This window comes from Haemaphysalis longicornis, unplaced genomic scaffold (assembly GCF_048455015.1).
Source record: "Haemaphysalis longicornis isolate Haplotype H1 unplaced genomic scaffold, Haemaphysalis longicornis Haplotype H1 scaffold_3, whole genome shotgun sequence".
Lineage (NCBI taxonomy): Eukaryota > Metazoa > Arthropoda > Arachnida > Ixodida > Ixodidae > Haemaphysalis > Haemaphysalis longicornis.
This window is the reverse complement of record NW_027526335.1, coordinates 91,947,087-91,972,051: the sequence shown is the minus strand read 5'-3', so window position 1 is coordinate 91,972,051 and position 24,965 is coordinate 91,947,087. Positions and strand designations below refer to the sequence as shown.

The 24,965-nt window shown below is 48.4% G+C and overlaps 1 protein-coding gene across 1 annotated transcript in view; it reads right to left on the bottom strand.

The window, feature by feature from the left end:
• Nucleotides 1-24,965, bottom strand: part of LOC144174858 (carbonic anhydrase-related protein 10-like) — a 206,100-nt gene that overhangs the window by 60,030 nt on the left and 121,105 nt on the right. Inside the window, exon 3 of the mRNA XM_077703802.1 lies at nucleotides 11,056-11,192. Within this exon, the coding sequence (XP_077559928.1) occupies nucleotides 11,056-11,192 (137 nt within the window). The remainder of the gene's footprint in view (nucleotides 1-11,055; nucleotides 11,193-24,965) is intronic.

Genomic DNA, 24,965 nt, shown 5'->3' with positions numbered 1-24,965 from the left:
CTCTCTCGTCCTCCTCATTCTCCTCCTTCTCCTCATAATCATCGTAATCATCCTCATCATCACCACCACCGTCATTATCCTCGACCCCCGCCTGCTACGCCTCTCCCACTTCTCCAATCACCGACCTAACTCCCTTCCGCTACCTGTTTCATCACACTCTCATTCTTTTTCTATAAATTGCACTCTCTTTGTGTCTTAACCCCCTCCTCGCTACAGTACTCTTACAATCTCGGTTCACCCCACCCCCGTCCATCATTTTCCGCGCCCTCCTCTTCCAGCTCTTCCTCTCACATCCCACCACTCCAATCACACTCTTCCCTTCCACTGCACCATACTTTCCTGATTCCTCAGTTTCCATCCCCCTCCTGCTGCACACTTCTTCGATCCCCTTCTCCCTCCCTTCTCTCCTCTATTCACCTTGCTCTCCACACAACTGTCCTTTCCCCTCTAAACCCTTACCCGCCCTCCTTCTACACTGCTTTTCCCCTCAAAAATCACCCACCAATTCTTTGTAGCTCAGTAACTGATTAGTTACCATGCTAACCATTACCACTTATGGCTGATGCGAGCGATAGTCACAGAACGAAAATTTATGGTGCTTCAGTAGATTAAGAAATACTGTCGCCCGTAAAATTTCTGGGATATGCACGCACAGCTCACTGAGGAAACGAGAGGTTTGTATCTCCGTGACTGTATGCGAGCTGGCGACGTAAACAGCATAGAAGCAGCTACAAATAACTATAATAACAAAGTCTACTGAAATGTACTTATGTTCAGTAATATAGTAAGATAGCTTTAACGAAACACAAATCCAGATGCCTTTTCGGGCTCTGTAGTTGTAAAAACAGCCCACAAGGTTGCCCACCACACATTCCCCCCACCCTACCCACGTTATTCGTTACATTGAGCCCTAAATTCGAGATGTGGAGCTACGGGAAAGCGACAGCAGCTTTGCCAATATAACAACGCACGCGGATATAACAAAACAATCTTTCAACTTCGAGAGCCGAGGTGCTAGAAGCTTGCGTGGCGGGGGCAGATGTTAGGGCAGAGGGAGCGTTCAAAACCAGCAGCCTGCCAACCAAAACCTTGCCTGCACCCTTTCGTTTTACCCCCATGCTGCTGCTGCTGTCACGCTGGGCTTTTCAGCGCGGGTGGTAAGCACACGTTCACCAAATAGAGGCGAACCATCCACTCCCGGGAACACGAACAAAACTTTCCTTTTAAAAGATTAGGCCTTTTACAGTTGAGCCAGGCGGCCCGAATTCCCGCCGAAGCTTGAAGGGTCTTCAAGGTTCGCGCACACACGTGTACCTATGGGAGCAGGGAATGCATTACGGCCACGCCGAGATTTCCAGAGGCAGCGGTGACTACCGTAAGCCTCGAACGAAAGGGCGATACTGAGAAAGTGGTTTGCCGCCTTGGGAGACAATGCGGCCCTCTTGAGGAAGTGATGAAAAGCAGTAGCGATGGTTGCCAATCGAACACGGCACGTGCCGTCATTTTCGTTTTGCCTTTGGGACTCGTTGATAAAATGCACTGTTTAAAGGTGTTGTCTACGCTCTCAGGTGCGGTACGGAAACCGTTTTATGTTGCCACTGTCTGTTATTGCGGGCCTCCATCTGATCAAAGTTTCAAAACTTGGTCTCTACAAGTGAAATGCTTCCAGCGGAAAAAAATTTGTTCGGTTACCGATGCTATGTTTTAAGAATACAACGGAAAGGTTTTGAAACGCGCATTGTATCCCGCTGTCAAGGGAGAAGTGTCAATTTCTAGGCAGGACCGCATATTTTAGGCGTGAGCGTATATTTTCCTAATTTTAAGATTCACGCATCGTATGCATAACGCGGCCCATAAATTCTTGGAATTTTATTATTGACGCCAGACATGTTCGTCTGCACTCGACTAAATTGTATTGTATGTACATGTTACGATGGGCACCACACTAGCCTTTGGCTGTGGGTCCAGTACAAATGAATGTACGGTACGTCATTTATGAATAATCCTTTATGATAAGCCAATTTCCTGAAAAAAAGGGCGCGTGTCATAGTAAAATAAGTAAGCCGGCATTTCAAACCACTGGCATGCGTCGGCGGTAGCTGTCGAGGACATCCAAGAAAGAGCATCGCTAGGCAATGTTCGTTCTGTCAGAGTGTGAAGCCTCCTAAACAAACCCATCGGGGGACGGAATGTCGTGCGAGCAAGAAAACGCTTTGCGAGGCAGCGCCCAAGACAATCGGTCTGCGACATTTGGAGCGCGTCGTCTGCTACCGCGCATAATCAAGCGACGCTCCCTCGCTTTCGCGCTGCCATTCGCAATAACTGTAACGAAACGACTGCCAAGGGAAGCGGTGAGCGTATACATTCTCCAACCATTAGATGATTCGTGTCGCAGGTGTATGAAGCTCGGCGATGAAAGTAGGCAGAACGCCAAGAACGGAAAGAAACAAAGACAGATTTTCAATTATTTTTATGCGCTTCTGGTACCAGAAGCGCATGATTTGGAAACGCAACAGTGGAAAGAGTGGGAGCGCAAGAGTGGAAAGCTGGGAAAGTTGGTACAGTTACATATATTTAACTTCCGGTCCCTGCGTGGGAGCGGCCAACGACTACCACGGACTCCCCCTGAAAGGGGTGGTCCAACACAGTTCCGCAGGACCTGAATAAAGTTCTTTGTCTCTCTGTCTGCCTCTCTTCCATAGTTTATTTCGAAATCATGCCCTGAGGTCGGTTGGTTAGCTTACAAGCTTTCTATTTTGCTTACTCAGTACAATTATCAACTCCTTATTACATTTACCGCATTATAAGACCGTGTCATTGAAACGTCGGCAAACATTTATTTATGTGTTGGTGTTTACTTTGATTCGGCCGAGCCCCCAGCATTCTTCTTTGAGCCCACTCGATTGAAAAAAGCAACTCACCGGATGTGAGCAACGTAAATTTAGAGGCATCGGGGAAGTGCTGCAAAATATGATAGATGAGTTGGTACAGTCAGGGGAAGAATCTCACCGCCAGGCGAACTGCCGCAAATAATAATTTTGTCTGTCTTTTTTTTTTTTTTTTGCCTGGCGAAACATCGTTGCGTTTTAACATGGTTACGTCTGGCTAGTCGAAATCATTAGGATAAGGCCTACAGCAACGCCTTCCTTGCTTGGGGGGTTGTGCCGTCTTATAGCTCGTTTTAACAAGACAAAAAAGCAGCGCCTCCTGATGTTAGTGTATAGGGGTTCTGTAAACCAATAATAATAAAGGAACTCTACAAAGTTATCTTGGTTTTCCAGGGGGCACACGTATATCTCTCCTATGGAGAATTCAGAACAGCCTTTGCTACCTTCCACGTCGAAAGAGCGGAGCTCGAAAACATTTATCAAGCTGGTTAAGAAAAGAAGAAGAAGAAAAAAAGAGACGAAGGGAGTCTTAGCCTTTCCACTCGTATATCTCTCTTGGTTTGCGAACTAAAGGCAGTAAATAATAGCGGTAATGACCCACGTCGTTTACTACAAAAACTTTTTTTGCTTTTTGAAGCAGCACATCTGCACCAGTAGAAGGGACAGAGATTTCTGCTAATTTTTTTTCGGAGATTTTTTTAACAGTGAGCGAAAGCTACTACGAAAAGAGAATATAAAGGGTACTTATCGCGTCATCGCTTTATTCGGGGCATCGGTTAATTATTCAAATCGCCCGCGGTAACTCAACCTGGTTTATTCACACGCAAAAACAGTCCTCCCCACAATCGCTTTTGTGTATCGAACGCAAGCTCCGAAGCCGCACGAGAGAGGATACATTCTGATAACTCTACCGTATTGCGCTTGCCGTTAGTGTGGGCAAGCAAACCTCCGCGCCTGAATCGGAGGAGGAGGAGGAGCAGGAGGACTTTTCTTCGTAAAAGATAGCCCAGCAGGAACGTGTCGAACAGTTGTATGTGAATGCCCCCTCCCTCCCCCCCCCCCCCCCAAAAAAACAAAAAAAAACTTCAAAATGCACAGGCCGGGGTCAGGCAGTTCCACGGTTCTTCTCTGGCGGGCGATACATAGGCCAGTGTTCGAGCTCTCTCGCCCGGCACATATCGGCGCGCGATAGGACGAAAAGAAACCTTTGTTCGCGAACTCACTGGCGTAATGCATCTTGAACGAGCGACCGGAGAACATGCATTATGAATGAGGCGCCACCGGGAACTAACCTGGCGGCACTCCACTCTTCGCCCGCCACTATTCTGCCGCCGCGGCGGCGCTGAGTTTCACTACAGCCCCACGGGTGGGTGTCCCGCTGTTTGGAAACCAAAGCGCGCGTTCGCATTGCGAAGAGTATTCGCTGCGGCGGCGACTACGGCTCCACGCCTGTTCCCCCGTTACCTCTCCGGTTAGTTTCGCTCGTCGACCAACGAGGAGGTGGACGTTCGTGTACTCTGCCCGTCCGCCATCAGCACATAACTCGCGTTTGGTTTCGAGTGTGCGTGTTTGGGTAACATGGGGTGGTGCATAACGCGTCAGTTGCTGGCTACGTTTTCACATTTGACGTGACGTTGTGCGCCTTGTTTTACACGTAGGATTTTTCCGCACCATAGCTTTAGCGTGAATACCGAACGATTTCGCGGCTGAGTGGCGAGCCCTGAGCATTTTTGTCTGAGTGCTCTCTGTAGCCGAGTTATCGCGGCCCCGCAACCCAGTGGCGCCTCGCAACGGTGGTTGACCTCGAGGGCTAGTGCCCTTCTTCGCGTTTCGCCGCTCCCTCGTTTCCTTCTTCTCTCCGCTCAACGAAATGTGAGATTCTCGTAATTTTAATGCACTTGTTTACGTCTGACAAGACTGCGATTTTGTAGCGTAAGCTACATTGGCCAAGGTTGAGCAGTTTCGCCTGGCGGATCGGATTGGATTGGATTGGACTGAATTGGATTGGCTTAGATTTGGATTGTATTGGATTAAAATGGATTGTGTTGGATCGAAATCCAATCCAGTCGGAGTACGGGTGTTTAGAGAATTGGGTCTGCACATTCGCCGGTCTGCGCATTCCAGAGGAGTGGCGTCATAGCCACGGCAGACGCACTGGTGCCGGCGCGTGCCTAGCTGTGCGACTCCGTTCTGACGCTGCACCGGAGCCGCTTGATTGCCGTTTCGCGTGGCTCCAGTCCAGTCCAGCAGTGACTGGACTGGACTGGACTGGACTGGACTGGACTGGACTGGACTGGACTGGACTGGACTGGATTGGATTGGATTGGACTGGATCGGATTTAATTGGATTGGATTGGAAATCGTTTTTAGCATCAGTAAGCATGATAATCAGCTAATCCTAGACAACCAGGAAACCTAAGAATAACCAGCTGAACCTTAGCTCACGCTAGGTATATCCTGGCATAGCCGAGCTAAGCCGCTGCTATTTTTTTTCCGCAGATGCGCTAGACGAAAACTATCCCTTTACTTCCCTCCCGATCGCGCTTTCCTGTAGAGGGTACTTTGCCGCACTTATACTCTTGTAGTGGAGAAGCCAACGAAATGAAAGACAAGTACGTCACATTTCTTGCGCATTAATTAGAAAAATAAAAGTGAAAATTCATAGCTGTGGTAACCCTATAAGATTTCCCCGAAAACTATAGGGGCACATAAAAAATTCCTCTCGAAATTCTTGGCATAATGTACAAATGAGAGAACATTACCTGTCTCTGCGTTGCATCGCCAAGTTGACCGTTGCTTCCTCAAACCAGTTAGCGCAATCTAGTGCATAACCCACGAGGTAACAGACAACCTCGTGCATAACGCCACACACAAGTTTAAACTATGCGCCTTAGGCGAGCTTGCGCCATCTAGTGAATCGCCCACGAGGCAGTGGCCAACGCAGTCACATTACGGAGCCACATTTGCGCGGTGGCCCCGCGCAAAATATGTAACACGCACACTAATTTTGTAGGAGAAAATATGTTCCACGCCGTAGCTCTGCCGTAAATAGAAAGACTGCGCTGCACAAAACTTCGAGCGTAACTACAGGTTTGTTTTTGGTCTCGCGCCGGTAGCGTGTACTGTTCATGTGGTAATTCACCGGCATGGAAGGGTATTTTGGCGGCGGGCACAGCCATTCAGTTCCAAGAGGCCACCATGAGGTGAGCATGCATGAGAAGAACCGGAGGCAAGAGATCTTTGTGAATTTAACTTTAGTGACCACCCAAATTATTGGTCAAGGAGGGAACACTGCAAATATTATGCTTGTCAGCCCTGCGAAAGTCGAGATTGTCGGCGATTGCAACGATTCTAAGTTTGTCGCCCAAGACAAGGAATGCCCGAACGCCGCGGCTCGAAGAACTGACCAGTATACTGGCCCAAAATGGAAGTCATAATCCGCAGGGGACTTTCGAAACAGCTGTGCCGTTTTCTTGCATGAGTTTCTGAGGCGGGAAAACCTCTGTATTCGAGTCCGTGCTGGGGAGCTCGGGGTCCCACGCCTCTCGTTGCGGCTAGTAGCGTCGCATTCATTTTAGTGCGAAGCCCTCTGGCTGCCGTTACCTGGGTTACAGAGGGGCGGCGTCTGTTAATGTCCGTGTAGCCGAGTGAGCGAACGCAGCAGCGGCGGCAGAAAGAAAACGAAGAGGAGCGTCTGGCGAATGCGTCTTTTCTCTCGCTACCGGCCCCTCACTCTTGTTTCATGCGTCGCTGCCAAGGCCCTGACACTTTCCCCAGATGTTGTTCTGTTCGCCGCTAATCCGAACCACGTGACATTTGCGCGGGAGGTCCAAACACGATTTGCAAGAACCCGCTGGTCGGCGGCGGTGACGCGCTGTGAATTAACAGCAGAGTAGCGCGCGTCACCGTGTGTTCGCTGATCACGCGGTCACTTCCTAAGACGCAGAAGGTATGCGCCGTGACTGAGAAGACTGCAGCTCGCGCTGCACCAAAGTTTCGCATTGGGGGGTATTGCAATCGTCAGTGCATTTTTCTTTCGCCATTCATCTCATCCTATTGTTAGAGTGTTTTGTCCAGTAAAGTTCGCAAATGTTCTTTCTGGTACTATAGTTTCTTCAAGTTTTCCCTTAGAGTCATGTTTGTGGGACCTGTGTACGAGGTATGCTCTACTCTCAAGTTTTTATTGGCTCACCTTCCTATCATTCGCAGTATTGAGTAAAACGCCTTACAGGAATTTATACCGATGCTGTTGCCTGCACCTCTCTATAGACCTTTTACGATGGTCTACCCACACGTGACGTTTTTGTGTGAGCTTGTAAAATGCCTCTTCCTCTATGTACAGAAACTATCTATCTCAGGCTTCACGCTGAACCATGCATATGAGGACATGGCGGCACAGTAAAGATATTTCGCGCCTTCTGTGAATGGTGGACTCTGTAATGACCCGGAAAAAAATTCCTTCGGTTTTATTTACCACAAAGATGCCGTACTGTTTTGAATTGAATTTTCTTGAAATTTCACGCTAAGGTACGTTAATTTTACGCTCCGAAGTCTGCGGTAGTTAGAGGGAGCGGGCAGTGCCGGCGTGGCAGAGGATCGAATCCTCACCCTGGTCAGTTTTAAGCGCAGCTTATATGGCTATGTTTTCGTGAGTTTTTTACGTCTGGAAACCAGAACTGCCGAGCTTCCACGCTTCTATGAAACGCGAGGCGTTTGGAAACTAATGTCGCAGTGTGTCTACTATTTGCACGCGGTCACCACCAAAGTCGCACGGCATTCAAAATAATATTTGGACAACATGCTTACGCGCCTCATCACTTAAATATGCATTCTGAGTAGATTAGTTATTAATAAGACCATTTGTAAAGGGAAGCATAATTTACCCCTCAAGCTCATTCGTCTCAGTACGTGTATGCGCGTCGTGATTTTGTGTTAAACTAGTTATGAATACGCACCATTGTTTTAAAGATCAGTAGAGTAAAGTAAAAGTGTGAGCGTGTATGATTTGCCTTTCTGCATTCAGGTTTCTAATGGAGTCCTCAGTCTCGAATGGTACTGAACGGAATTCCCTACCCACATGTTGCTACTCGTAGTAAAGTTTACTCTTTCTCTCTTTCTCTCTCTCTCGAGCAAGTAACATTATATCCTCCCGGCATGCATTTCCGGGTGTGAAAATACTAATAATATTAAACGGTGGGTACTAACAGCGCGATAATCATTGAATAGCATGATTCGGTGTGTTTACAAGCCCAGTTTCCATTTCACCTTTGCGTTTTATTTCTCATATTTGCGCACAATACATCCAGCAATATCAGTAAAAGTAGGAAACGTTACTTAACACTCCTCCACACAACACTAGCACGCTCTCAAAGAGTGCAGGGCTGGAGAACTCATATAGATAAGAAACGATGAAAAGTTCGCGAAAGAAGGCAACCTAAAAAAAAAACTGGTGCGTAAATTCTCCTTCCGGTGTCCAACATTTGGAAAAGTGCGCTCACGCGTTGAAATATGGCGCTGAGAGCGAACGTGATCAACCGACGCGGTCGGACACGCAAAATTGTGATCGCTCACTTCGCAGGCACGAATGAAACGCTTCCCCAAGCTGGACCTAGAGTAAGTAAATTGGGAAAATAAGGCAATATCAAAAACCAAAAAAAAAGAAAGCTCGGTTCTTTTGGAACGTATACAAAATGAATAATGTTCTTGTTTTCTCAGCCACTCAGCTTCAGAAGTAGCACTCAGGGCACGTATATCCCCACGAAAAAAAATGGAGCAAGAGGCAATTTCTGACGCCATTCATCAAGTAGAAGGTGGGGTAAAAGATCAGTTCCAGGTGGAGCTAATTCCTTTTCCGGCAAAAAACTACGGAGCACCTAAGCTTTCGTTCATGATGTGAGGGTGCGGGAGCAACACTTCTAGCCGAGTTTTGTCGGCGAGTTATGTCGCTGAGTTCTGTGCTGCTAAGTTTTGTGTTGCTGTGTGTTGTGTCAAATGTCGGGAAACACGCAACACCACAATTTTTCTTTGTGATTAGGCTCCACTGCAACCCACGCTGTGGCAAGTCCAGGTCCACCAAAACCAAGCATGACATCAAACTCTTTTGAAGGTGGCTTTACAACGATGCATGCATGCATTGCTCAGATGACATTTCGTTAGAGGAAGTATACGCAGGCATGTCAACTTACGAAGGCCTTACAGGTCCTCTCTTTGAATCGCTCCTAGTAGTTACCGCAAGGCAGATTATCCTACATATTCCGGCTATGCTTTCTGCCGGCAGCTTTAATTTCTTTAACTTCAGCTTTAATATCAGCCGGCTGGTATTAACTTCACACTGGCATTGCAGCACGCGTGTTTCCGCTTCTAAAATTGTTTATGAGCGCATTCTTTTCTAATTACTGGCACTAAAAAAGAACATCAGTGCAGCACACGTCATATAAAGACGTGGTATTGTGCGCTGTTTGGGAGGAGCTTGTCTCCCGGTCTTTTAGAGCTATTAACGAGACATTTAGTCAATTTAGTGTGTTTTCATAGTTATGCTCTTGAAATAACTACCTTTTGTAGTGACTGCGGAAAGTTGTTGTCGAAGCCACTGCGTCAGGCGCCACTGCATCAATAAACATACCTGCGCTTATTTTTCAACTCTGCTAACCTATCTCATTGGCCTTTGAGTGGAACAGCGTTGCCACAATCATTGTATAAACGTCTGCAGGTTGTCCCTAGACTAGGACATTAAAAAAAACAAAAAAAAAAAAACGTGCAGTTTCGGGGTATCATCGCTAGAACGCATTAAAGGAAAAGGCCGTTGAATAAATGCCGGAACGCGTTTTATATTTCCCGCCGTTCTGACGTATACTTTCTGGCCAACGTTTATGCACAGCCTGCCTAGAAGCTGTTGTACGCCGCACTACTACCGGCAGCCGCGCGTAGTAAATGTTTTCCCAGCGTTCGTCCTATGCTCTTCAAGCCAAACATGGCAAAGCTGCAATTATTATCAGTATTTAGGGGAATTTAGAACTATAAGTCTCTCAAAGAGGTAAAATTTTCTTGGATTCTTTATCGTGGACCCGGATCTGCCCTCTTTTATGTTTGTTAGAATCAAACCAGGGAAACGTCGAGGATGAAGGGAGAACAAAGTAGGAATGCAGCGCTGATTTGCGACGGAAAGTTTCATTCCTTCACAATCAATACAAACGACACGGCTTCTATAAACAAGAAACAAGTAACGAATATACTCATTGACATAGTTTAAAAACACACGAAAACCTGTAATAAATAGCAGGGACTACCTTTAACAGCCGAAGAACTTCCTCGTATAATATAACGACTCGCTCGTATGAAAATTGCGGTGGGTCTGTCGCTTCTAACGATACGCTTCAAACGATTCCCAAAATACCACCCATCGACAAAGCATGTTTTCAGAATTCGGCGCCAGGCTAATGTTGACCAAACTTCGTTGAGTTGACGTCGATGATAGTTTAAAAGTATTGGTTTAGAATTACAATTCGTGCAGATATCAAGTTAACTAAGAAAGAGCGCTTACTTGGTCTGGACTGGGAGCAAGTCACGAGGCTTATCATTTGCGAGCCTGGAGAACAGCAATTCCGTTAGGGATTTCCCAAGTTACGCCTGGGCTGCATATTGCCGGAGGGCAGCACTACTGACAAATTAAGCCGCCAAAGGCATCTTTCATTCTTTTCACTCTTCATTCTTCGCCTTCACCAGATGCACAGTCGCGGGAAGAACACCCACGACAGCGTGCTGCGCAGCTGAACGGCTAAGCCACTGAACCACGCTGTAAAATGATTTAAATCTCTAAGGGTGTAAATAACTGTCTAAAGCTAACACCCTTATACCCAAGCAAAAAAAAATACAAAGGATAACACCCTTACGGATGTTTTGTCGTCTTAACACCTTTACAGACTAGCAAAAACACAAGAATACACCCCTTCAAAGAGTGTTTTCATAGTTAATTACACCCTTCCAAACGGTGTATTTTTTTTTCTTTTTTGATAGGGTGTAAGGGTGTTAGTTAATAACGAAAAGGGTGTAAATCAATTTACAGTGTGCCGCGGCGAGTAGCCTATGCGGGTAATACTGAAGGCGCGCACGTCCAGTCACGGCGTGTTCAAGACGTGCTGGAGGCGCACATATTTCCCGCGGGCCTCACCCTGCTCTGGTCCACCTGCAGTGGCTTCAGGTGCGGGTCGAAGAGCAGCGTGCTCGGGTTCAGGTCGACGGGGCTCTGGCGCCGGCCCTTGCTGCACAGGTTCCAGTCCGGGTTCAGCAGGCCCCAGAAGTCGGGACCTGGCACCGACGAAGAGAAGAAAGAGGACGCACGGCTCAGCCTCACGGCTCAGCCTCACGGCTCAGCCTCACGGCCAGTCCCACGCATGACACGCAATGATAGTGCGAGTGCGGCATTTCCGTGTGAAGCATGCGGCGCACTGTCCTGTACTGCATTGGCCTTACGTTTGCAGTATTGTACTCAACGTAGCGTAAAACGAAGAACAGGAATATGCGTTTTACTTTATTTAGAACGCGTGACGTTTTTTTGGGTGGCTCGGAGCCCGTAGCGTTTGCGTCTTGTTCTGGCGGCGTTTACAGGCGCAAAAAAAAATTGCAAGCGAAGGAAGTAGCGCTGTCTGTGAATGTAAACACATAAAAGGTTTTACGACAAATAAAATAAACATTACCACGCTTTAAAGTAAGTTGACTGTTAAAATTCCCCTGTGGAGACTGTTTAAAGCCTATACTGGGGAAAAGTTTTTGTAGTTGTCAGCGCAAGCTATGAATGCATATATGGCGTTAAGCATCCATCGACTTTTGGAACTGGCGTGAACGCGTTCGCGCACTAGAAGCTTCATTGCTTCGACTGCAAAAGAACAGGAGAACCAACACGAAGAATCAACGAAAGTACAAATACTAAACAGTAAAAGAGAGGAACCGCACTGGAATTTTTTTTTTTTTCACTTTTTCTTTTCTGCCTTCGAAGCGGCCGCACTCCGAACCTCAACAGAGAAGGTCGGACGTGATTTCAGCCTCAAGCACCGACCACCGGACGTCAGGGAAACGGTTAACTCGGGCCATGTAAAACTAATTTGCTGCCTGTAGGAATCGCACCCGTTCACTCGCTGACTTCTAAGGAGCTCCGAAACGAACCAGACCAACGCCCTGACTTGTTTTTCTCCGTATTCTTGCTTCCCGGCTAACTGCGCCGTCATCCAATGCTAAGGCCAGGCTTTGTTCACCGCGCACTGTGGCAACCGAACTGCCGTCTATTTTCATCTTATTCGCTACTTTATTTTCCCACTATCTTCCGCTTGAAACCCAATCCAAAAGACGTATTGACACTGAAAACACTCTTTTAAATCACGTAAACAATACAACAAAATGAAAAGACGGGGCGAAGTGAAAGGGAAGTAATCGAATGTGGTGGCCACGCGCGGTAACGGCCTCTTTGGTATGCCGTGCAGGTCTCGCGCAGATTGCGGTGCGGCGGGAACGAAACGGTGGCCGAACGACGACGACACTGCCGTCACTGGCGGAACACAAAGGGACCCAAGGGTCGACAAGGCATTACGTCTCGACCCGGAGTTAACCGACAGCGTGCGCACTGGATACGGGGCTCACGAGCGGCCGAAATGAAAGCCACGTTCCCGGGAACCTGCGTGGGGCTGTCTCCGATCGCCATTTCACGCCGATGATGGCTAGAATTCGAAACAGCGGGCGCCAACCGATTTCGTTCGGAGTCCAGTCCGGTGTCTCTTCTTTTATTTTGCTCGCTTTCGGGCCTCTGGGCATTGTAAAAAACCTTACGTAATAGGTGTGTCGGAAACCGTGGACATTTAAGCGAGTCGATTACGTTTTATCGGTCACACTGCTTCCTGCGCCTGTCACGTTCGTCTAGCGTTTTGCTTCTCCGAGAAATCATACTTAGAGTGCATGAATGAGCGGCCCAATAAGTAAATCAGTTGGTGGCAGATTGGGTTTTGGCAGCCATGTCATTAAGTAGAGCCATTTTAGAGTAGCTTGATGTGTCAAGCTTTTTGAGTCTGGGCGGATATACGGTTCAAGCGAGGAGAGCATTAAGGATATAAGTATTGTAATTATTGGCCCCCAAGCAAGCTTCATGTGAGCAAACACGTACCCCTGGTCAAGCTGGTTGATGTTAGGCTTTTTGGCCAAGATATTGTTTTTTTTTATTTTGAATTGAAATATCGTGACAGTCGGTGTCTAGAAAGCCAAAGCTGTCGCCAAATTACAAAAATACGAAGCAAATTAGTAATTGTGCCGTCAGTAGAGTATTTTGATATTCGTCCGCTTAACGTTCGTGCCGCAGTTGTAATGACTACGGGCTTAACTGCAGACACCATAAACTGGTCCTTAACTCAGAGAACTGGTACTTTAGAAACTACCAGAATTCCCTTATTTTCCCTTTTCCTTCCTACCTGCATTCCCCTTCCCTCCAACGTGACCTGTGGTCCTCCTTTTCCTGTGAAGATTTTCTACTTCTACTACTGTTACTACTACTACAGGCTTACTAGGTAAGAAGGAACGCTAGGTGATACGCAAGAAGACATGTTAAAATTACGGATGCAATCTGGTTAAACTTGATTCTCACGAGGGAAAAAACACGTATTTTATTCCCGCAAACCCCCTCACGTGACTAGTTTTAACAGCCGGCTCTCACTTTCAGGGCTACCCCCCGAATAAGGCGGATGACATTTGCAGTAGACTGTCTAGGTGTTTTGAGCCATGAGGTAACGGCACCCGACTGATTATTATGCAGGCAAAGGATACGGGGCTATGTTGTTATTGTGAAATGGTATGCGCCTAAGTGTAGAGATGGCAGTTGGACATAGAGCTTCCTACGACCATATTTTTTAGCCCCTGGTATATACCTCGCCTTCTCGGGTGATACAGTGAGACCGACCGTAGAAGAAAACGTCTGGATCACTTCAAGAGCAGTGGACCGCGCCATATACAGAATTTGCGCGCTATTGATAACAAGGCAACCGTGACACCATTGGTATAGTTGAGAAACCGTGCATCTTTCATGGTGTTGAGTTGCCAGGTTAACTGGTGAAGTACTGTACGAAAGCATGGATGAGAGCACAGCTCCCTAGAGGACGCGATACACCGAAGTGAAAAGACCTGTTTTATTCCTGTACTAGTAGAGTGAGTTCACAGCTGCTTTTAAATTCCGATTCGTAATCAACCCCCTGGAGTGACAGGGTTAACTAGAGCGCAGCCTGAACGATAGCCACGTAGAAAATTTTGTGCAGTTAGGGTATACAGATGTGATAGTTATCTTTAGGAGACACAAAAAGAGTTCTTCAAACGGAAGTCCCGTCTCCCCTCCTCCCTTCCGCAAGTGCTATAACAGCTATATTTGCCTTCACCGAATTAGTCTGGGTGGCTTCTGGAGGCGGCGGGATGAAGCATTGTCCACTCAGTCTCGATATCAGTCCTTTCCACTGGCTTTGGATCCTCCGTTGAGGGCAGGCGGGCACAGTCGCGCACATCTCTGTCCGCGTCGTCCTTCAGTAAAGCGAGAGCAATTTTAACTTGATCTTGGTACAGAACATCAATGCTCCACATTTGCCCTTTTCGGCAGATGATTGTGGACAGACAGTGAGCAACGGCCCTGCGCACATTCGGTACCGGGTCCTCGCGCAACTCCCACAGCTTCGGCAGGGCAATCCCAACGAACTCTTCACAGGTCATGCTACCCTGGAATGCCATTTCCTCGACCAGCCAACAAAACAGTTGGCGCTGGGCCCATTTGTGGTCATGTGCCTTGGCACACAGGTCACGCACAAGTTTTTCCCGGAGAAGAGGTTGCGAAGCCATGCGACAGAGCAAGACGCACACAGACTCAATGCTTTTGTGACGCACTTCTGCTGACTGGTCCAGCAATAGCTGACTTGCGATGGGGACTAGGTACTGGTTGATATCTTCGGGGTCGTACAGCTCAGCCAGCTCACACAGTTGTCCGGAAAGAATGTGCCGATCGCGCCAGTTGCCGCGCCTTTCGGTACATAAAAAGCCCTCCAGGAGCGGCAGAGAGCGGCGCTGGTCCCTCTTACTGAGGCTCCTCAATAAACGGCCCAACCGCTTCAGGAGACCTACGCGCACCTCATCCACATCGCGCACGAAGGCCTCGAAGCTGGGTACAAGGTCTTGCGAGGCTATCTGGGGGCCAAGCATGGTGGCCAGTTCGTGCAGGCAGGAGGCCACTATGTGCCGAACTTTCCATCGCTCATCAGATACCAACGACTGGTAGGTCGTGCGCAGACAAGGCCAGAAGCGACGGCCCAAAGTAAGGGCCACGGCAGGTAAACAATGGGCACAGCGTTGTCTCATCTCGCTGTCCACTTCTACAAATAACGAGGGATCTGTCATAGTCTGGTACCTTTCCAAAAGCGGCACAGGTACAATGTCCTGGTCATGTGGAGACCAGTGTTTCGGACTGCTGTTAAGAGATTCCCAAGAAACAGAGCTTTCACTTGTGTTCATTTCGCTCATCTCACTGTTTTGTACATTGTGTGCACCTTCCATTTCCCCTGCCTCATCTAAGGTCACAGGAACTTCAATAATGGCAGAGGACGGTGAAACGTTGCACTCATGGTCATAAGAGGAGAGTGATGGGAGAGAAGCTGCCTGAATTCCTAACGTTGAAGTATCCACAGTTAGCCTTTGGGTGGCGATGCCACTGTTCGGCTGCGAGGTAACACAGTCGGACAAGTTCGTTGCAGCAGTGATGTAGTCATTACCTGGAGGCAGTAATTCTAGATTCAGATCTGATGAAAAGCAAAGAATGTCTCGGTCCTGAGTCTCCACACGATTGCCTAGAAACAGCATGTTCATTTCGACCTCTGGTACGGGCACTCTCCAGAATTGAAATGTATTGAAATTACTATCCTGACTGTAATCTGCCTCCAGAACAAGCTGCTGCTTGTCTCCTTCCACCGAAAAGCACTCCTGGATGTCCGTGCCATCACCGGGATCTTCAAGCTTTCCCGAAATATTTTCCAGAGGTCTTTCATTGCCTGCGACAGGCTGGTCTGCTGGTCGGCTGGGCGACTCAGCACAGTCCTGGGGATTCTCCGGCTCATGTGGAGCAGGGTCCTCGTGACCATCGTCCACAACGGCCAGGCCGCTGTTGTCTGTGCAAGGCTCCCCTTCCTCATCTTCACACACATCCTGCTGCTCCCCTTGGTTGTGCAGATCCACTTCTCTGCGCACTGAAGGGGCCTCTTCAATGTGCGTCTGAGGATTGTAGCACTGTGGGGCTGTTTGGGTAAGGGTGATGGTGGTCTTTTCAGGCCCCCTTTGGACAACAGCAGGGAGCGATTCAGCAAAAGCTGAAGCGCTCGGGTCATTTTCCTCGGCATCCTCATCTGAGTTTGCAGATGACCGAACCCTGATCACCCCATTCGGGCTGCAGTAGAGTCCCGTACGCTCTGGGTCAGCAAACGTAAAGATGAAGGGCCCAAGGATATGGAAGGCTGCTATCCGAACCCATCGTGACTGGTCGTCCAGAAGGGCCAGAAAGATAGGAGCAAGGCTACTGCGCCGAGTAGCCAAGGAGCACACACACGAAACTGACATGAATGCGTCGGCACAGGCTTTGCGCACAACCCAACCACTGTCTTCACACAGCCTTTGAAACACACCAAGGTTTTCTTGTATGCGCACATGTCCCAGAACGTCGAAGAATTCTCCAAAATGGGAAGCACAGGACTTGCGAATGTGGCAAGAGCTGTCTTGACATAGTCTGACAAAACTAGGAAGAAACAGAGCAGCAGTTGCGTCTTGTCCCAAGAAAGGAGCTATTTTAGTCATCAGTGGGACTGTTTCCAGCCGGCGTTCATGCCCCTGCTTGTTTTCCGTGAGACGCACCACAAACCTGCATATCCGCCCCTCGAGCTGCTTAGGATCAATCAACGCTCGTTCCAGAATAAACAGCAACGACGCTCGCGTGCTCTCCCTCACCTGCATGGAGTCGTCTATGAGACACTGTATTATGATGGGAACGACGTGATCGTTAACTGCATTTCCTACTGTACCGGCTGCACTCGCACAGAAAATGGCAATGTCCGGCAACTGCTCTGTTAGCTCCAACCGCACTCTCGGCTCACAGTCCCGAGAAAGAGAGGCAAGCACGGAGAGTACTGCATCGACGTCATCCTGCTGATTTTTGACCACACGCAGCGTGTCTACAATATTCTTGGCCGCCAGTTGCCTATCGGACAAGACGTCGGTGTGCGCATAGCGCTGAAGCTTGAGAACTGGGTTTGCGTCGTCTAGTAGTTCCTGACGTCGCCTCGTGGCAAGGTCCTCTTCATCGCCACAGGGCCCTCCTAGCGGATCATCAGCAGCCGCACCTTCCGTCTCCTGTTCTTCTGTCCACTCGTCCAGGGAGTAGGGGACATCGCGGTTGAGCTCTTCGTTCTTTCGATTCACAGTGGTAGTGGAATGAGCTTCTCCCAATGAGCTCCCTCGCTGATCCAATGCAAGGCTGTCACCGACGTCCGGCATCCCGCCAGAACGGCTCGCGTTTAGAACAGCCGTAGTCGCCGCCCCAAAAGCTGTAAGTGTAAGTCTGTTGAGGGGGTTTATCGACGGCGAAGCGTCAACAAAGACGGTACGAGCACCGCCGCAGGTGACCTCCGCTCACGAGTGAAGCACACTTGCTGGTGCTTTTTTCGTCTTCTGGCGCCAGTGCACTACGTACCCACCTGGGTGAATAGTGCTGCGATGCAGGATGCTGCTTGCCCCGTTGCCTCCGTCCATACCCTTCCCTACAATAGGTATTTAAAAAGCTATATTCACTCGCCTAACTCGAACTCGCGAGAAAATGCTCCGTCCCAAAACGAAGACGAAAACTGATTTGGGTTGGATTGGAATTTTCAGTACTAATTCCGGGCTACATAGCCACGTTCAGAAGTTTTAGCAATGGCTCTTAATTTGTTAAGGTACCATGATTAGGTAACTGAAATGATCATATTGTACGATTCTGTCAGTTATTTCGGGATTAAACACCTCTTCAGAGTCGCCGCTGTACTTCACACTTCTTTTTTTCGTTCCTGGACATGTGTTCGCCTTTGGAATGCGTGCCTGGGCATACGGGTCTCAGGGGCAACGAGATGGCTGATCACCAGGCTAAACTCTTTATTAGAGCTACCGTTCAACGCAACATCCCAAACGTGTCCCTTTTTGCATCTTCCAGACTAAGAGGTTTTGGTATCTAGACACTACTCGTCTGGAGGCGCTCTTGTCTAAAGAAAGAAGAATATGTGCATTTAAAGTTCGGTTGGAATTTGTGCTTCATGGCAGTGCGAAGCGACTTTACTGAACATACGATACCGGATTCCGAAGCTGAAGTTATATATATTTGGATCAGGCTTTCTGCTACTGAGCTCTGTGTATGGTGCCAGGTTCTGGAATCAGTCGAACATTTTAACAGCGAAACTGTTGTATGGCGAGCTTGTTCGTCTTTCTGCTGTAGGTCGTGCGTCACGCAGTGTCAAGAGAAGGTTCCCGGTGCCACTACCGCTAGGGCCACTCCCGCAAGGGCCACTACCGCTGGCGCCACTAGCTGCCGATTGCTTTGCGCGAACCGCGGAATTTCGCGGTTACGGCGCTGTCATTCCAGAGCGAGCGGCCGTTGACGTTCGAGCCGACATAAGAAAACCAGGGCCCCACTGTTTAAGCAGATTTAACACTGGGGAATTTTTTTCTCCATTGCCGCCACTTCTAGGCAACTAGGCAGATGTTTTTGAGGAGCCAATTGACCATACGGCCGGCCCTTTCTGTGGCATCTAGTTTGTCTTTCTGTGTAGAAAATTTGGCTTACGAAAAAAAAGGAGATTTGTCATTGTATTCCAGCACATCTTTCTGCTGCATATCGCTTTAATTGCTAAGGAAGCCATACTTATTAGGTAATTCGTGTTTATTTTTCACAGCGGATGCTCTTTCATTTCATGGCTTTTTTTTTCTTTTCTGGAAGATAAATTAAACCTGTGAGCTGCAACCGAAGCACCTTCAACAATGACTTTGATGATGATGCTTAGCGGCTTCTCATTTGTAACGGGGTGCCGTTGCACAGCGACCTTCGTCGTAACGCCACTGCACAATCACCTCGCCAAAAAAAAAACCTTTATGGAATTATTCTGCTAGTCTGACTTCTACGTTCGCATGTCTTCCCAGATTGTTCTCTGCTCTTTTCCCACCACCATTCTAACCTTCTTTTACTATGCTCTAATGCTGTCCAATTCACTTCCCCGTTAACCTCAAAGCCATTTGAAGGTTCCCCAACACTCCCTTGTGGCTGCGTGCCAAACACATCGAGGACATGATCACCCTCATCATCATCACGCTATTTTCAATGCATTCGTAGCCACTAGAAAACACGGTTAATCAGCATTGGCTGGTGTTGGCAGTCAAGGAAAATTGCGAAGATTTTCTCGTGTATTTGGTTGTTTGACAGGGTTAGGGGTTTCTATTCAGCAGGGATCTTAGCTGTTGTCCACCCCTCAATAATTATGTTCAGAATCATACTAAAAAGGGACCTTTGAGGTTTTGGCAACCCCATAAATTATACCACCTGAGCCCTCAGCGTGGAGATTTTTGGTGCATTTACTAGCAGCGATTAGTTCTGGAAGAGTAAATAAAGTTCCCAAGCAGTGCGTGCGTGCGCGTGGCCATTGGAGATGGATTTGGGAAATCCCGTGCCACACGTTGTGGAGCGGGCTTAGTTTGCTCAACTTGCGTTTTGTCGTAGCCTTCTTCAGCTTCCGAGTCAGCGTCGCTGATAAGGTTGAGCTCGATGGCTGGATCTCGCCCGCTATGAATGACGGAACTTGTCCCATATTTTTAGTAACTGTAGATGTGGGAACAAGCCGAAGCGTACCGGCCAATGGCTCAGGGATATAGTATGCTACCTTGAAAAAGACGAATGGGCGCACCAATGACTTCTTGGCTGGTGTTACACCAAGGTGTATGTTAGTGCCTAAAACGCGACACAAAATAAAAATTCACGGCACAAACGCTAGCGTTCGTCCCACGTATATTCTGTCTTTTAGCGCCAACACAATGTATTCAGTATGAAGTAGCCAACTAGTCACACTTTCCGTTTTTAAGTGTTGCACCAATTTTCTAGTTCTATTAGTGTATATGTGGGTGCTGGCTGGATTAATAGTCGGAGGCCATGCCAGAGCGTCGCTCGTGTCAGTTTCGCGACCACCCGGCACGGTATTGTTTTGGTAACCAGTAAATCCCGGCTTCGTATGCAAGGCGTTCTTTTAAAGACGATAGTCTTTCTTGGGCTACTTAAACCCAGAAATTTTGGTCTGTCTGTATGTCTGTCTGTCCGTCTGTCTGTCTGTGACTCGATTCAGCCACCCGGCCAAAGCAAAAGAATGCCTGCGCAATAGTCTTATATAGTCACAGCTAAATCTACCCGTCTTGGTCCGGTGTAATGTTCATACTTGTCAACATTGTTGAAGAAGAACAAGACATTACGCAATTATGAGACAACAAATCAATACAGAAGTGATATTTGCAGTGTTCCTTTATAAAAATTCAAACATGCTTGATTTTTGCGAAATTAAATACTTCATCAACTGCAGAAAAAGAATTCACTCCGCCGTCGCCTGCTGTCGCCCGCGCCACTATAGCTTCTGGCGCCATTTCAAGAAATCAACCGGCAACAGTTACGCAAGGTTCCACTAGATAGTTTCCACGTTCTGCTTGCAACGCACGTGGAGTAGGGAAACGCGGTTCTGTAAACGTTGAAGTAGGGTGCCTCGATTAACGCGCGTCTTCGCCGTACGGCAGCGTTCGCATCGAGACACCCGGTTTGGAGCAGTGGAACGCGCAAAATTTAAAATGATTTAAGCAAACATTTGGCGCCTTTACCTTGGGAGGAGCGCGACGCAAGAGGAACAACATGAGAGGTGAGCGGTAAAGCGAAGGGAGGCATCTACTTCGCAAAAGCCGATAAAGACTATCGTCTTTTGACGTCATTTGCAACGAAAGGAGCAGATACGCGGCCAATTTTTTCTTGCGGGTTCGATGGCCTCATCCCTAGCTAGCCGTACTGCAATCGGAATTTTAGTTTCCGATTTTGTTGAAGGGGACTCGACAATTCCAGTTAAATATACCTGTCGCGAATTCGCCGCAATTGCGGCGCCGTGACTCAACGGTTCCGCTGTTAACGCCATATAGCGAGGAGAAGCGACACTTGTCCTGGACTGTCAAAAGAGCCATGGTTGCCGTTTATGAAATGTGAGCGATTAAAGCTGCGCATAGCCTCCACGAGTAATGACGGCGCAGAAAATATGGTCCCTGAGCTCTTTTCGCTCACGCTGGTACTGCAGCTCTATGCACAGACCTTTAAGTCAGGGCAGCCGGAGCCGGAGCCATGGGCAGCCCACACGCCGCTGTCGATGCAGGAAATCGGTCATGCTTAGGAGTGGAGTCGCGGGTACTTTTCTAGAGGGCTATGGCCGAGCTGTTGCAGCAGGTGCTGCTGCTGTTGCTGGCGCTGAAGAACCGAGAGAACCACTATATATTAACCACGGAACCATAAAGTCTCCCTCGACGTTCTTCAATATCGAAACGGCAGGTTTTACCTCGTTTAATTCAACTTTTTTTGCGCCAGGCGCTTTGACGTCCATAAAAACTGTAGTCATCCCCGTCATGTAGTCAATATAGTTTTCAGTTCTGAATTGCAAAACAGCCACCTTTTAGGGCTATGAATAAATTCGTGCTTTTTTAGGCAGTTGGGACAGCAAAGCTTTTCAGTGAACAAAGCTCCGCAACCATGGACCGCACCGCAGCCATTTCAATACCCAAAAGGCTGACACTTCTTTTCATTGCCAGGGTGTTTTTAACATGATAATACATCCGGCAGCGCGTGAATCAAATGAGGACATGTTCCGGCATCGTTTCACGATTAGAGCGAAATACCACTTACGCGCTCAGATTAAACCATACAAAGCGATTTAGAAAACACCCACACACACATGCACGCAAGCACCCTAAAAGATACCGGAACATGAAGAAAGAATACTTTCAGAGTGCCCGCAAACATGTGTCTCACTATGTTCTTTTTTTAAAAACCCGTCAATATTGTCACCACCAAAGAAGCTTTTTCCCGCCCCTTTAATCGATGCAACGCGCTGCTGTTCTCGCTTGAAATCATTTTCTTTGCTTGGCAGATAGCTTTGGCGATGTACTCACAAAGCTCACGACGCGTGGCAGCACAAAGGACGGCTTCCCGAAGCGCCATCAGCTGAGGCAAGGAGGAAGCACGTTCACCGACAAAGATCAGGTCTCCTCCTTGGCCCCTTCCTGTCTGCCCCTCCCCCCCCGCCCCCTTTCGACTCCTGCGCATCTTTCTTCTTTAAACTCCGTCTCGGGCCACTCTTCCTCATGGCTTCCTTGTTGCCGTCAGGGTTGTTTTGGGGCGCCCATAAATTTCCCCCGACTCACTCGTAAATCTCCCCGCCAATATTATATGGCTGCGCGCGAGCTCTTCCTAGGCCTGTTCTCTACATCCCTACGTAATCGGCCCGACAGCGAGTAAAATATATGGCGGCGGGGTACGGGTCTACGGCCGCCCGGCTCTCTTGATCCAGTTCCGTGTTCCCCCCTTTCTTTTTTACCCGTAACAAAATTTAGCCACTTCAACGAGCTCCTTCTTTCCTCCCTATTCATTCCGTGTCAACCCCTTTGTCTCTGGGTTTAAGGCTAACCATCGACCCCCGCCCCCCTCTATCCTCCAATTCAGGCACTCTTGCCTCCTCCTACTCTTCTCGCTCTGGTTTGTGTACACAGGAAAGCTGACTGGTTTGCCGCCGCATGGCAGGTGTCACCAGCACGGCGGCACAAGGCACCCCATTTGATCGGGTCTATCTCTTTCTTGTTATTCTTATTAATTGTAGAACGGGCGGCTGATTAAATTACACCAGTTTTTGTTGCTGTTGCAGCTGCGTGTCGCTTAACGCGCCACATTCTGAGCAAGAAAGCAGGCATTTACAATTTTGTGAAGTAAGCTGCTCGTGATAGCACTGATGCCGCACAAGCGCTCTATAACGCTCCCAAGCCTTCCGTTCAGATCTTGATCAGATAATATGATAAGGGGTGTGGTCGCTGCTACGCGAAACTTATTTCGGCATGCTATGTTCGGTTCCTAGCACACGAGTAATGGTGCTGGGGTATGCACAAAATGTCTCCCGCCCCTCTTCGATAAATCTAAACTCAGGGACATTATCTCCATTCTGAGACCACCGCGCATGTATCTCTGTAGTGTCTGCGGGCTTGCTTGAAAGGGTGCGTTAATTCTACCTGCGTTCTTTCTTGGGTTCCCTTACTTTTTTTGTTTCCTATTTACATTGCTCGTTTGCTTATCCTTCAACGCATCTCAAGTTGCAACCCGTGTCAAGGCCCTGACCTCTACTGACTGGTTTCATTATTAGCCTCTCTCTCTCTCTCTCTCTCTCTCTCTCTCTCTCTCTCTCTCTGTCGCTCGCTCGCTCGCTCGCTCGCTCATTGTTGTTTTTTTCGCTCTGTCAGTGATAACTACTGCGAACCCATGAGTTTCGACAGTGTGTAGCACTGTGGATAACCAGCTCACGCTGCCGCCGCAGCCGAACACACGAATCCAAAGGAATCCGCAACCCGTCAGTGTCTGCACTGGCCGGTTGATTAAGGCTGATGTCCAAAACGGTTCGCATGCGCATTCATTTGTGCCTACTACTTTTCGCGTTTTAACTTATTTCCACAGTCGCGGGTTGACACTGCGCAATCGCACAGACTAGCGATATCCTGACCACCGAAGCCAGGTGCCGTGCCAGTTATATATTATTTTTGTCGCCTTTGTTTTCTTCTCATGATTCCTTTGTACACAAAACAACGACTGATGAGAAGTGGAAGCAATTTAGTTTATTCATTACACGCGCATATTGAGGCTGGACTCGGGTAGCCCACGTGACTGACAAAAAAAGAAGAGAGAGAGAGAGAAGAATTTTTTGCTGTTTACAATGTACAGTTATCTGACACAAACAAGACGATCCGGTTCGGGGCTTTTGCGGGCATTCTCTCTGCGCGACGGCGCGTAAAGCCGCTCTCCAGCCCCGCCCACCCCCCACCTTCCCCGAAATCTGGGCCGTTGCGGACTCCGGCATCCCGTAACGGGTAAACGCTCTCCGGCCGCGGAGACTTTTAATATCGCGCGTCCCCTGGCTCTCGAACACGCGGGCGTTGCTGCGCGGCTCCTCTTTTCGGGGCAGCGTACTTGGGGGCCCAGATTCGAAGGCCCCGCTATCCATCACGGGAGTCGCTGCCGGTTGCCTTGTCGGCCACGTCGGAGCTGCCACCGTCGGAGCTGTTGGAACGGCGAAGACGACTGCCTACCGCGAGGAGGGACACGTGATATTTCGCGGACCTCCTCGAATGATTAATCTCCCCTTCCACAACATGCCGGGGTTGCACTCTCCGCGTCCGAATAAGGGAGCCGGGAGGAGGATGGAGAAATTGAATACACTTGTTAGACAAGAAGGATGTGTTGCTGTTTCTAGATTTCGGCCTCCCTCTCTGGCTCCAAGGAAAAAGAGAAACGTAAAGGTTGAGAAACCATGTTGTTTGGGGCATATTTATGGAGGGTAATTTTTCTTGCATTGTTCCATCCGAACGAGATATCCCGGGAGCACATTAATAGTGCGGCACGTCGGTGACATCCAATGCGAGGCGTTAATCGGAAAAGTAAACATGCACATTGCACTCGGTTTGCAACAATAAGTAACAACCGTAAAGCTGAAAGGTGTTTTTGGAACGGTTTAAAAGAAGACGAAGCTGTTTTGGCGGATTGAGCGCGCTGGATGAGCTTGTTTTTATTTCGGTTGCATTTTCACCTACTGCTTAGTATTTAGTCGTCTGAATGGAGGAAACCACTGATCACTTTGCCGAACTTGAGACACGTTCAACAATCAATTTTTATTTATTCAGTTAAACCAACTTTGAGGTTCGTCGGAGTGGTATACTCTAACGAGACGAAGTTTCCTTCTC